At 36.7% G+C, this 13,056-nt stretch overlaps 1 protein-coding gene across 8 annotated transcripts in view; it reads left to right on the forward strand.

Moving 5' to 3' along the window:
• Window positions 1–6,352, forward strand: part of WNK3 (WNK lysine deficient protein kinase 3) — a 177,132-nt gene extending 170,780 nt beyond the window's left edge. For 7 of the 8 annotated variants that reach the window (XM_079123746.1, XM_079123744.1, XM_079123747.1 and 4 more), the window contains exon 23: window positions 210–6,351. In XM_079123746.1, the coding sequence (XP_078979872.1) occupies window positions 210–539 (330 nt within the window). In that variant the 3' untranslated portion in view covers window positions 540–6,351. Of the gene's footprint in view, window positions 1–209 lie in introns of all 8 variants that reach the window. The other variant, XM_079123749.1, reaches the window with a different exon arrangement.
• Window positions 6,353–13,056: the final 6,704 nt, after the last annotated feature.

A 13,056-nucleotide genomic window follows, 5' to 3' on the forward strand; every position in this document is an offset into this window, starting at 1 on the left:
GCCTACCCTGCAAAAGCAGGGCAGTTATGAAGATGAACTGAAGTAAGGTATGTAATTATGCTTAGCATGAAGAAAAGTTGCTCCCAAAAATGGTAGCCACTCATAGTATTAACAGGAGTAATAAGCCAAAAAGAATGGAAAGGAATATAAATTGATAAAAGCATATACCAAATAAACTGATCTTTTGTCTTTATTTTTGTTTTTGTTAGAATACTCCATCTACTATGGGCTACACATCAACATGGATTTCTTCTCTATCCCAAATCCGTGGAGCTGTTCCAACTTCCTTGCCACAAGGACTGCCACTCCCTTCATTTCCTGGGCCATTATCATCGTATGGAATGCCCCATGTTTGTCAGTATAATGCCGTGGGGGGTGCAGGGTATCCAGTACAGTGGGTAGGGATTTCAGGAACAACACAACAGTCTATTGTAATTCCTACCCAATCTGGGGGACCCTTTCAGCCAGGGATGAATTTGCAGGCATTTCCAGCTCCATCAGTACAGAATCCGGCCACAATCCCTCCTGGTCCGAAGTGAATCAGAGTAGATGATGAAGAAAAGGGAGATTTTTTTTCAGAATTATTTTCAGGACACCTAAGATATAAAACTTTCTTCTCCTTGGGTTCTGCCATATTTTGCCATTTGAGTTTACTTTCACCTGTATTTTTTGTTGTTCCAATGTGGTATTTGATGTAGCTTATCATTCTGTAGAAATGTGCAGTTTACATATAGTACACTGCACACAGAAATGTTTTTCACTTCAATCCTATCCTCTTTGATACTTGATTTTTTTAAAAAAAATACCATTCAGAATGCTTTAATAAGCTCAGCCTGAGCATTACCATTTCCAGGACACTTTCCACACATTGCTGAGAAGCCCCCATTTTTTACTGCTGCTATCTGCAGCTGGATATTTTACTTTAAAATATATAAAAATTACCTAGATTGATTATCCCCAAGCATGGGTAAAGTGAGACCCTCCAATAGCCAGAGTCTTGTGGGTTTCTTCACACATTTATCTTACGTTTACCTTTCACAGAAGGCAGGGTAACTTGCTGCAGGAAATGTTTTGGTATTTAAATTTGTGATAACTTTGTCAACCAATACAGAAAATGAGCCCTTTTTAATGTGATTTTCTTCCCGTCGTCACAGCAGTAGGAGTGAAGCCTTGTTTTGAGTGAGGCGGAGGGAAAGGAAAAAACAGAACTGTAACAGTTCCTAGATTCTACAGATACTATAGCTGCTTTAGAATTTCGGTAATAATTCTGAGCAGCTATCTCTTTGTTTCTCATGTGCACACTATATTGGTTTTGAGCATCTGAGAGGCCTTGATTTGGCTTGCATTCTTTCGCAAGGGATATATTGCAACTGATATGAATTACATTTAGGGGTAATCCTTGTATTCCTAACAGGGAATTCAAGGTACACCTCTATTGATCCATTTTTCTGAAGTGAAATTTACTTGACACAGTAGGTTTTGTAGGTTTTGAGACTTACACATGAAACACTGGCTTTACAGGGTTCTAAGAGTTGTGGGGTATACACTGTCCTGCAGTGAGATAGTAGACCCTAGAAGGATACTATTTAAGTTGCCCTTTGCTTTTTTGGATTCCATTTTTAGTTGTTATAATTTCTTATTAGTATCTATAGCATCTTAGATGATTTTAGATCTTAGATGAGTTTGGCAGCCTCTTTAGAATCTGATAGAGATCACTGTCAAGTTGCACTTTACTGGGTTTTATCCAGTCTTAGGAGGAAGGGAGGCAATGTCAAAATGTACTCCTTTGGTTTTTAAGAAGGTTAAATATAATACTTTTAAAGTCTGGTCACAGGGTTACCTAATGCTCACTCTGTGAAACCCAGATAGAATTCTTAAATGGTATTTTTCAACTACCAATTATACATGTTCAAACTATTTACCTTCCACTCCAAAGATTTCAATGTCATTTCAGTACATGTTTACCTAATTAGGAGTTCTGTCTACTGGTAAACATTCCAAAATTTCACTCGAGATCTTTGTTAACAGATTTTCCTCCATATTCCTCTAAAAATTGTACCCCATGGGCTTGCCAGGTAATGAGGAAAACAATGGGTGTATGTCTTTTTTTTTTTTTTTTTTTTTTTGCACAGTCTACTTTGTGGCATTAAGTACCCTTTACAAAAAAAATTTGTCTTAGTTGCTTACCTGAGGATCACACCCACCATCACAAAGATTCTGTCACTAATACTTGGGGCATCTAGGGCAGCATTTTGAGAATTGCCATTGATAAGAATCAGTTTACTTTCATAAAACATTCTGTTTTGGATGAGGATGTTTTATGAAACGATTTTTTTCCAAATCTTATGTACAGAGTCTTCAAATTTCTTCTACAGTATTGGTTTGCAATTTGAAATGATTTTAGGACATTAGTACAATGTAAATGCTTGCATTGCAGTGTTTTCCATTGGTACAAAAGAACAATGCTCCTAAAATCCATAATTCTTTAAAACTATTTGTGTTTCATTATAAAAGTTGACTTTGTATAATTACATTGAGACATACAACCTATAAAGTGAAAGTACTCTAGGTTTTAAGACCTCCTCTTCTCTAGTTCTTTTTGAAACAATGTACCCCAGGATGAAAAAAAGATCCATGGATGGCATGTACAATTACATTTATTAATGGCTGCTCTATATCATATGTCCTGCATTTTTGTCACCACCTCTGTTTTATGTATAATTCATCATTCTTGTTTGCCTGCAGACTTTTGCAGTGCCTTGTAATATTTAGAATCTTTTCAGGTTTTTGCTGGAAAGAAATGTAGTCTTCTAAAGTTTGAAGATGGTGAATAGTGTACTGCTGTCTCCATGCTGACTGCAGTAGCTGGGTTAACATATATGTTATATATACATTATGTATATATAGCGTGTGTGTAAATTAAAAACTACAGAAAAAGTGCGTTTGTGCAGAAATGAAGAAAACAATGTTATTCACATCGCTGTGGGTTTTTATTTCATTTTTCCCATTACTTAAATGAGATTATAGTCACTTTGTAGATATTGGCTACTTTTCTATCTAGGGGTTTTACATTATTTCATAATTTTACTAAGTCATATAATAGTGCTGTTTTCATCCTTGCCTGAGGTACTTTTCCTTCCTAGTAATAATTCTTAAGATAAAGCTCAGAAATTCCCTTCCCTTCTTTCTTACAAAGAGCCTGCTATATAAAAAGGCCTTCTACTCATTTCCAAAAACACACAAATCTATCCTTTTCATTTTCTTTCTTGTAGAAGAGAAAAAGATTGTGCTTAACCATCGTACTTGTAAAGTTTATTTGGGGGATAGTCTATATGTCCAGCCACCATGTTTACTTCTCACAGTGCAAGTCTGATGAACAGTACTGTATCTCCATATGTGGCAATGTGAGTATTTCATCATGAAGTACCTGCTGCTATGTTTGTGAAGTTGGGTGTAAGATCATAAAGAATATGAAACCAGTATTGGTGTAAATCTAAAGAAAATAACCCTATGTATATTTGTAGCAGTCTTGAATCTCTATTTAAGGTAATTTGCTGTAATATAACAAATACCCATTCTGTTTTTCATCCTTTCCTTAACAGTTTTATATCAAGCATGAAATCTCATGGTTTGACAGCAAAATTATCTGTGAAAGTTTAAAAGGCACTTTTCCGCTGTGATTTTTGGATTGAGTTTAGAGTGTTATGTACAGTATGATGGATGTATCATCTTAGAACCCCAAATTTAATTCTAATCCAGTTACTTTTGTTTATCTACCTCGTTTTCAGTGCTGTTTTGGGTGCACAAGTAAACACTGCCTGTGAAACTTGCTTTTTTGCCTTGATTCTCAGTATTCTTTCAGATTATAAATCTGGCTTGCCTCTTGGTCCCAGCACTAACCGTGGGTTTGAAATGAGAGAGATCATCACTCAGCCACCAATCTGTGTTTAAGTGATGAGAGCCATGTGCCTATGTGAAATAAGCTTAGGAGATTTGGGGATGGAGAGCAGAGAACTAAATCTAAATGGTGGTGATATAGGACTTAGTTGTAGGAATTAGTTATAAAATTAACAAATGATTTAAAAGTACCTAAATTAGTCCAGTGCCTGTAACTTTGCATTTTTACTAGAGATGCATTTCTCGTCTCTGTGCCTAAAGGGCTATGGGTTGAAATTGCTTTAACTACCACAGTGAAATATTTGAAAAATCCTACAGCAATGACCTGTCATTTAACGTATTAGTGTGCTGCCAAGTATTTGTGTGATATTTTGTTACTTTACAATGGTTGAATGCATTTAAGTTGAATTACAGTTGGTGGTAAGGGTTTTATATAACTGTCCAATCTCTAAAGTTTATGGCGGCATTGACTTTATTCCTTGCTATATTTTCTGAGCGATAAAAATGATGCATTCCTTTTTCCCCCAAAAAACTCAGCAAATGTTTGTAACTAGATTTTCTTTGTTTCACATGTTTACTGTGTAACACTACAGCATATTTAATATTAGTAAAAACTGTTATTTCAGTCATCATGCATAACTACATTCCTGAGGTATATTTACCATCATTTTGAGATTTCAGTTACTTCATCTTCTGTTTGGGCCATGAGGTGGTATGCAGGCCATTTTTTAGAATAGATTGTTTTTTGACTCCATATTTTATCAGGGATTTGTTTTCTCTCCCCATGTTTAGAAGATTAACTAGAAAAGGGTGTGTGTGTGTGTGTGTGTGTGTGTGTGTGTGTGTGTGCACAGAAAAGGCCTTTGATTTGGTGAATGTAATTTCTAGGATTAAAATTTTTAAAAATCCAGCTTATAAAATGGCAGCACTCAAACTTGGTAAGATCCTTTGAAGTGGAATTAGTATGAAATTTTTATGGAGCCAAGTGCTTTCAAGTCACCCTGGAAATAGTCTTTTTATGTGAAGAATGAACACAAACATTGGTCAGGAACATTGACAACCAACATATGTAAAGGCCTGGGGTAGTAACTAGGTTACACTAAAGTTATTTTCAAGTGAGATAGTTGGAAAAGTGTGCAAACCACCAGCTCCAATTCTGGAAGGATTTCTTATAATTAAGAAAAAAACTCAAATAGAAAGGCTAAAAGTCAAGCAAGAAGGGAAGATAGAAACTCGGCTCTGAGGGGGAAAAAAATGTGCCAGTGTAAAATAAACTTCTAAATGTGTGCTTGTCATCCTTCTAGTTTTTTTAAGTTGCATTTCTTTTCCACTATAACTTAAGGTTTGAGGTTGAGATTTGTGGTCCAGAAAATACCCTCAGCAGATATAGTGACTAATCGGAAAGTGCAGTTGTTCAAGGTCTGTCATGCTCAATCACTTAAAGCTGTAATTTGTTTGATATGAATATTAAGCATGTAGACCTAGTGCAGCATGGGAGCCACTCAGGAAGTTTATGCAATTAATAAACTTTCATGCATAATTTACTATGAAGTATGCAGAATTTCAGCCACTTCTCTACACTTAACATTTAGTTGTATTTGTGAATTCTCCTTTCTTAATTGGAGAATGTAGCATTATATAGAATGTTGTTAAACTTAATTTTAATCCTTTTTGACATTAACTTTTTTTTGGGTAAACCAAGTGATCTGCCTTTCAGCAGTTGTCTGATTTTGGTTCTTTGAAACTGTGATTTTTATTTCATTTGTACCCAACCATTGTTAAGTATTTTGTTTTGTTTCCTGGAAATTTTGTTTTGAAAAAGAAAATAAAGGCTGTGTTAAATGAGTATGTTATCTTATTAAAATGCTGTCATAGTCACTGCTATTACCTGGTTTAACTTGATTATTTATCAAATATAATTTAGCAGATTTAGGAAATTAGGTCGTATGCATTATGCTGGCACAAAACAAAACTAAGACGTGTTACTTTTTGATTTACAGGTCCAACAGATTTCCAGTTGGACTTTTCTACACCTACAAGTGAACCATAATTGTAACCTACTGTGTATTAGCTAGTCTCTTAACTATGAAATGTTTAGTTCACACAGTGGTCTGTAAGATAGTCTGTTACTATTTCCACTTTGCAGAACAAATTTGAGGATCAGGAAGATTATAAAGAGTTTACTAGGGTCACATAGCTTGTAATTCATGAATCTAATTAGATCCTAACTTAGGTCTGTCTGCCTCGGCAGCTCATGGGGGAAATGCCAGACCATATTGACTCCCACATGTACTGCCTGCATAATAATCCAAATATATTTGAAAAAATTCATCATTTGGATTTATATGTATACTTTTTACATATTGTACTTGAAACTATACCCAGTGCTTCTTTCATAATGTACACAGACATATTAAGGACAGACATATTAAGGTACATAGACATATTGAGGAGTATTTCCTTTCATACTGACAGTATTTATGGTCCTCCTTAGAAAAATGTACATTTGGAAATTTCCCTCCCTTCTCATTCATCACTCTGCAGTGATTTGTCATACTGGGTCAGATCACTTGCTTATTTGATAATTTATATACATGCATATTCAAAAAGCCCTGAAGGAAGAGTAATAGGCCTATCAGAAATATTCAAAGTGCAGGGTGTGGTGATGCACACCTGTAGTTACATCTATTTAGAAAGCTGAGGCAGGAGTATCTCTGGATTTCTAGGCCAGCCTGGGCCACTTGTCTCAAAAAATAAATTGAGACTGGGGTTGTGGCTCAGTAGTAGAGCATTTGCCTAGCATGTGTGAGGTGCACTGGGTTTGATCCTCAGCACCACATAAAAATACATGAAGGTATTGTGTCCATCTACAACTAAAAATAATATTAAAAATCAATAGAGGCCGAGGCAGGAGGATCACAAGTTTGAGGCCAGACTCAGCAATTTAGTGAGATCATGTTTCAAAAATAAAAAGGACTGGGGATGTACTCAGGGTTAAAGTGCCCCTGGGCTCAATGCCAGGAAAGAAAAAAAGAAAGGCAAGGGATTGGGGAAAAGAAAAGAAGGAATGAAAAGGAAGTAGAAAGGAAGGAGGTGGGGAAAGAGATTCAAAACTAGATGAGTCTTTTAAGTGTTTTTAAATACTTCTCAATTTTTGACCCAGTGACTCAGAGGCATTCTACCTTAGGTGAACCCAAATGGGAGACAACAAAGTACCTAGTGGAACAAGCTGTGGTTTTGTGATTCACAGACCCCTTGATGCTCCATTTTCACATTTGTAATTTGAGTGGTTATATTCACTGACATGTAAAAGCAGTTACCTCTGCCCCTAATTTGCTAATTTTGCAATTAATGGTGGCTTTCACACTAAACTTGCACTTGGTAAATCAAACTGGTTAGGAAATAGCCCATTATGTTGTTCAGGCCGACCTTGAACTCCTGGGCGTAAGAGATCCTTCTGTCTCAGCCTTCCAGTAGCTGGGACTAAAAGTACCTGTGACCATGTCTGGCTCAGCCATGATTCATTACAGTTAATATGCATACCATTTGGAGTACAGTAGAAATGGATTTGTATTCTAATTGTTAACTTGGGAATACTGCTTAATTTTTAAGTTTCAGTTTCCTTCCCTAAAAAAGATAACTGCCTCGGTGGAGTTGTATTGAGAATGAATGGATAAATATAAATGGTTTGACATCATGCCTACTACACAGTATGGTACTCAAATTAATAGTAACAACTACTCAAGGTGCCTTACATAACATTATTTATGTGTGTGTGTGTGTGTGTGTGTGTGCGTGCATGCGCGCGTGCGTGCAAAAATGTATATGGTGCTAGGGATTGAACTCGGCCTCGTGCATGCGAGGCAAGCACTCTGCCAACTGAGCTATATCCCCAGCCCCCATATCATTATTTTCAAGAGGAGAAAACAGAGGCCACAAAACAATCTAATTGTATTTGTCTGTTTTGTGTTGCTATTACAAAATTACTGGCACTGTATACTTAATAAATAAAAGAGCTTCATTTACCTTACATTTTTGCATACTGAAAGTCCAATATTGGGCAGCCCTATCTGTTCACTCTGGTAAGCCGTCTTCCAGCTGCCCTGCAACCCCAGCTGCCTACACAACATGGCAAAGAAGTAGGAAAGGAAATAGTTGGGTGAAGAAGGAGCCAAGTATGTGTGGTGGCTTCATCCTGCAAGAGCAAGAACGTACTCCCATGAGAAAAGCATTAATCCCTTCACAAGGGCAGCACCTCCATCTTCTAATTACCTCCTACAAGGCCTCACCTTTCAAAGATTCTACCAACTCCCAACACTGCCACAATGGGGCCAAGCTTCCAGCACATGAAACTTTGGAGGACACTCAAACTATATCCAAACCATAGCACCCCCAGCCCCCGAGATTAATGCCCTTCTCATAATGTAAATTGTACACATTCCATACAAATAGTGCTGAAGTTTAATCTCATTCCAGCATTAAGTTCAAAGTTCCATTTAAGACAAGGAAAACTCTCATCTGTGAGCCTGTAAAGTCAAAAACAAGGTATCAGAATGGGAGTGTTGCTCAGTGATAGAGCATTTACCTAGCTAGCATGCTTGAGATCCTGAGGTCAGTACCCAGTACTGCAAAATATATAATCTACTTCCAAAACACAATGACAAGGATAGGGTAACAATTCCTATTCCAAAAAGGAGGAACAGGGAAGTAGAAAGGAACAATGGTGGGGTTGGGGAGATAGGTCAGTTGGTAGAGTGCTTGCTTTGCAAGCACAAGGCCCTGGGTTCGATCCCCAGCACCCCCCTCAAAAAAAAAACCAAAGGAACAATGGTCCCAAAACAAGACTAAAACCCAGCAGGGTAGACAGTAAATCCTAAAACTCCATGTCTGGCATCCTATATACATTATGGCAGGAAGTAGGTCCCCAAGACCTACCTGGATAACCCTGACTCCCTGGCTTTGCTAGTTGCAGTCTGCATGGCTGTTATGCAGCTGGTATTGGTGGTTTTCCCACACAAGCACTGCATGCTGCTGGTGACACTAACTTTCTGAAGTCTCAAGTGGCAGTTCCCCTCCCACAGCTCTAGGCATTCTACAGCAGTTCAGCCCCTGCCACTGGGCTCTGCCTTGTCCCCTAGATTCCCTTTGAAATCTTGGTAGAAGCCACAATGACTACATAGTGCTATTCCCATTTCAGCATCAATGTAGATACCACTAAGGTTAGTCACTTGCTCCCTTTGTAGCAGTGGCAACAGTCATGCTGATGGCTGCAGAGTCCATGGAGCACTCCAGTAGAAAGCGGGGAGCAGAATGTCATGGTATCCCTGGGCAGCAAGCCTGTGGAGAGCACATGGGGCCTGTATTCTGCCCTTCTAGACATCTGGGCCTGAGACAAGAAGGGCATCTTCAAAGATTTCTGAGATGTCCTTGAGGCCTTTTTCCCATTTTCTTGATTATTAGCACCAGGCTCCCTTTTATCTGTGCTAATCTTTAGAAAGCAGTTGTTCATCCTCACCCTCATTTTGTTCTCCTAAGCATCTTCTCCAGGCTATAAATTTTCCTTGAAGTCTCACAATAAATCTCACTGAAAATGGCAACCTGAATACTTTGTTGTTTAGCTCTCTCTTCTGCCAAAGATTCAATTTCATTACTCTTAAATTTAGCCTTCCACAAAGTCATAGGCATAGACACACTTCGGCTGAGGTTTTCTTTGCAACAGTTTGACATGTATGTCCTTTTTTCCAAATTAAATAGAATATTACTCATTTTCATCAGCATTCTGGTCATAACCACTTAAGTAATCTCTAAAATGTTTTTGCTCCTTTCTTGTCTCCTTGTCTAATGAGCCATTCCCAGAATCACCCATAATGCTCTTGGCATTGTAGTCTCTTTCTTGTCAGTTTCTCCAAACTTTTCCAACCTCTGTTACCAAGCTTCAAAGCAGCTTCTGTATTTTCAAGTATTATTATAGCAACTACCCCAACTCCTTGGTACCAGTTTTCTGTATTAGTCTATTTTTTGTTGCTGTAACAAAAACTAACATTGGGTATTTTATTTAAGAATATGGTATAAAATAAGCCCTCAAAAATGAGGCAAGACTAATAATAAGTGTACTATCATTTTCTTATGAAGCATAATTTTTCTCTCTGGTAGTCACCCCCCATTTCTATCAAAGATAATCAGAGTAAGATTGATTTGTTCTCAAAATAATTTCAGTCTTATTAAAATGGGCCTGATTATGTGAGTTCAGCAAGAACTATGATTGTCTTTAAATTTGCATTACTGAAACTTTTTATAAGGAATCTCACATTAGACTTTTAATGGACTCTTAAGGCTAAGAAACCAAGCCAAGGGGTCATAATCACATTTCACTTGGGTGAATTCCTGTCTACTCAGAGCCCCCAAAATGGTCTGAAATTCCTGGGCCTGACAGAAAGTAACAGTATTTACCCACCTAATAAGACAGCCACGTGAACCCTATATATTCAAGGTACCAAGCCAGTTTTTCCAAGTGGGGTTTAATTGACTTCATAATATTAACCTCAGTTCCTTAAAGCCATGTGGTCATAATCAGGCAATATGACATTTCAGTCAAATCCTTGGTAATATAACCAGTGCTTCTGATTATGTCCTGTTACAAAGAGAATAACTTTTCATTGAACTAATGCAAAAGACTAAATTGCCATAAACATCTGTAATCCCAGAAACTCAGGATGCTGAGGCAAGAGGATTACAAATTTGAAACCAAACTGAAGAACTTAGCAAGACCCTGTCTCAAAGCATAAAAAATGGGCTGGGGAGGTGACTCAGTGGTACCAAAAGCAACTCTGGGTTCAATCTCTGGTACCAAAAACAAAAACCTAAATTGCCATAAAAATAAAAATACAAATAGTTTCTGAATGGATTGGGGAGGGGTTAAAAGTAAATGTTCCCATTATTTGTGAACAAAAATATCTACCAAATTGCTGTAAAGCATAGAGAGCTTAAAAGGAAAAAAATGCTTCCTATACATCTGGGAAACCAAACACTAAAGAAAACAAAAATTTAAAAATTATCCTCATTAGTTCATTCAGTCTTATGTATTCTTGTTCTGTATGATCTTGGTTAGCAGTTTGATGGTGCCATCAGTTTCTTCATCACGGTTATGGGAATTCTTATCCAGCCTAATGATATGAGATTAAAGTTATCAGAAACCTGTATTTGTCAGAGTCTTTTCTATGAATCTCCTTGAAGAAGAAACAATTTTGGATTACAGCTGATGGTAAATGCTTTAATATAAAAATTAAAACAATAAAGGTGCTACATGTGGTGGTGTGCACTGATAATCTGAGCGACTCGGGAGACTGAGTCTGTGAACCCCAAGTTTGAGCAATTAAGTGAGGCCCTAAAAAACTTTGCAAGACCCTGTCTCAAAATAAAAAATAAGTGCTGGGGATATAGCTCAGTTGGTAGAGTGCTTGCCTTGCATGCACAAGGCCCTGGGTTCAATCCCCAGCACCACAAAAATAAATAAATAAATACATAAAATAAATAAAAAATAAGGGCTGGGGATATAGCTCAGTTGGTAGAGTGCTTGCCTCGCATGCACAAGACCCTGGGTTCAATCCCCAGAACCACAAAAAAATAAATAAATAAAATAAAAAATAAGGGATGGGCATATAAGCTCAGTTGGTAGAGTGCTTGCCTTGCAAGCACAAGGCCCTGGGTTCACTCTCCAGCACTGCAAAAATAAGTAAAATAATTGATTAAAAAGCCAGGGATGTAACTGGGTTCAATCCTCATTATGTTAAAATGGCAACAATAATAAATGTCTGTGAATGACAAAGATTTAGAAAGGAATCTTATAAGAGTTCATTATAACCAGCAATTAAAAAGGATGTTTGGCTATTTCTGAGGCATGCAACATTTTAACATAATAACCAAAATTATGACTGATAACATTAAATTTGTAGGAATATTCTATAATTTTAAGGATAGTCACATCAATAGCATACCCATAAATATAACTGAATGGTTGAGTACCTCTTATTATATGACATTGTTTCCTATATAATTTATAATATTGAATAAGCCAAATTAGTTTAAACTGTCTCATACGCACACAAGGTGATAGACATACTCTGGACATTTCAGGGATTCAACTGGAAAACCGTAAAGTTGGTTTTAGGTTAAAAATTAATTTAGAATATGATTTTAAGAAGTTGGTTAAAAAAAAAGTCAAGGTTTAAAACAAATATAATCTTGGTTATCTGTTAAGTAAAATTTTAAAAATTTATTTTATTTGGGCACAGTGGTGCCAGCCTCAGTAGCTTAGCAAGACCCTGTCTCAATATAAATAAATAAAAAGGACTGGGGATGTATCTCCATGGTAAAGTAACCCTGGTTTCAAATCCCAAATACAAAAAAAATATTTTATTTTCTATTCTCACCCCCCTTTTTATTTTTTCAAGAATAAAACATTTAAAGGCAAATACAAAGTGTTATTTCCTTGTGAGCAAAACCTCAACTCTTTCAATATTGAGAATACTTGTTTTTTTAAGCAAAGGTCTAAAAGACAACATCTAACTTCAGAAATTGTCTTACAAAACACAAAATCTTTATTTCATGAACCAGTCATTTAAAAGGAAAAAACAATAACTTCACATTCTCAGACCAAGAAAATTTTGTCATTTTAACAGAGGACTAGATTCTACCTCTGCATCAGTGTATTTTAATATTAAAGTAATTTTTCTGAAGATATTCTAATAAAATCCTATAAATAAATTTATCCAATCTCAGATTTGATCTCACAAGATAGTTCCACAGAACTTTTATAAGCTTTTGGAAGTACTGATTTGCTGGGTACAGTGGCACACACCTGTAATCCCAGCAACTCTGGAGAATGAGGTAGGTAAGTCACAAGTTCGAGGCCAAAATGCGAAATTTAGCAAGATGCTGTCTCAAAATATAAAATAAAAATCTGGGGATGTAGGACAGTGGTAGAGTACACCTGGGTTCATCCCCAGTACTGCAAAAATTAATTAAATGAAATACCCATTAACTTTTTGTTGTTGTTAACAAAAAGGTTAAGTAAAATAAGCCAATTCCAAAAAAAAAAAAAAAAAGGTCAACTATTTTCTCTGATATTTGGTAGCTAAACCTCAATAAAGGGCAGGGAGG

The sequence above is a fragment of the Sciurus vulgaris genome (genome assembly GCF_902686455.1).
Source record: "Sciurus vulgaris genome assembly, chromosome: X".
NCBI lineage: Eukaryota > Metazoa > Chordata > Mammalia > Rodentia > Sciuridae > Sciurus > Sciurus vulgaris.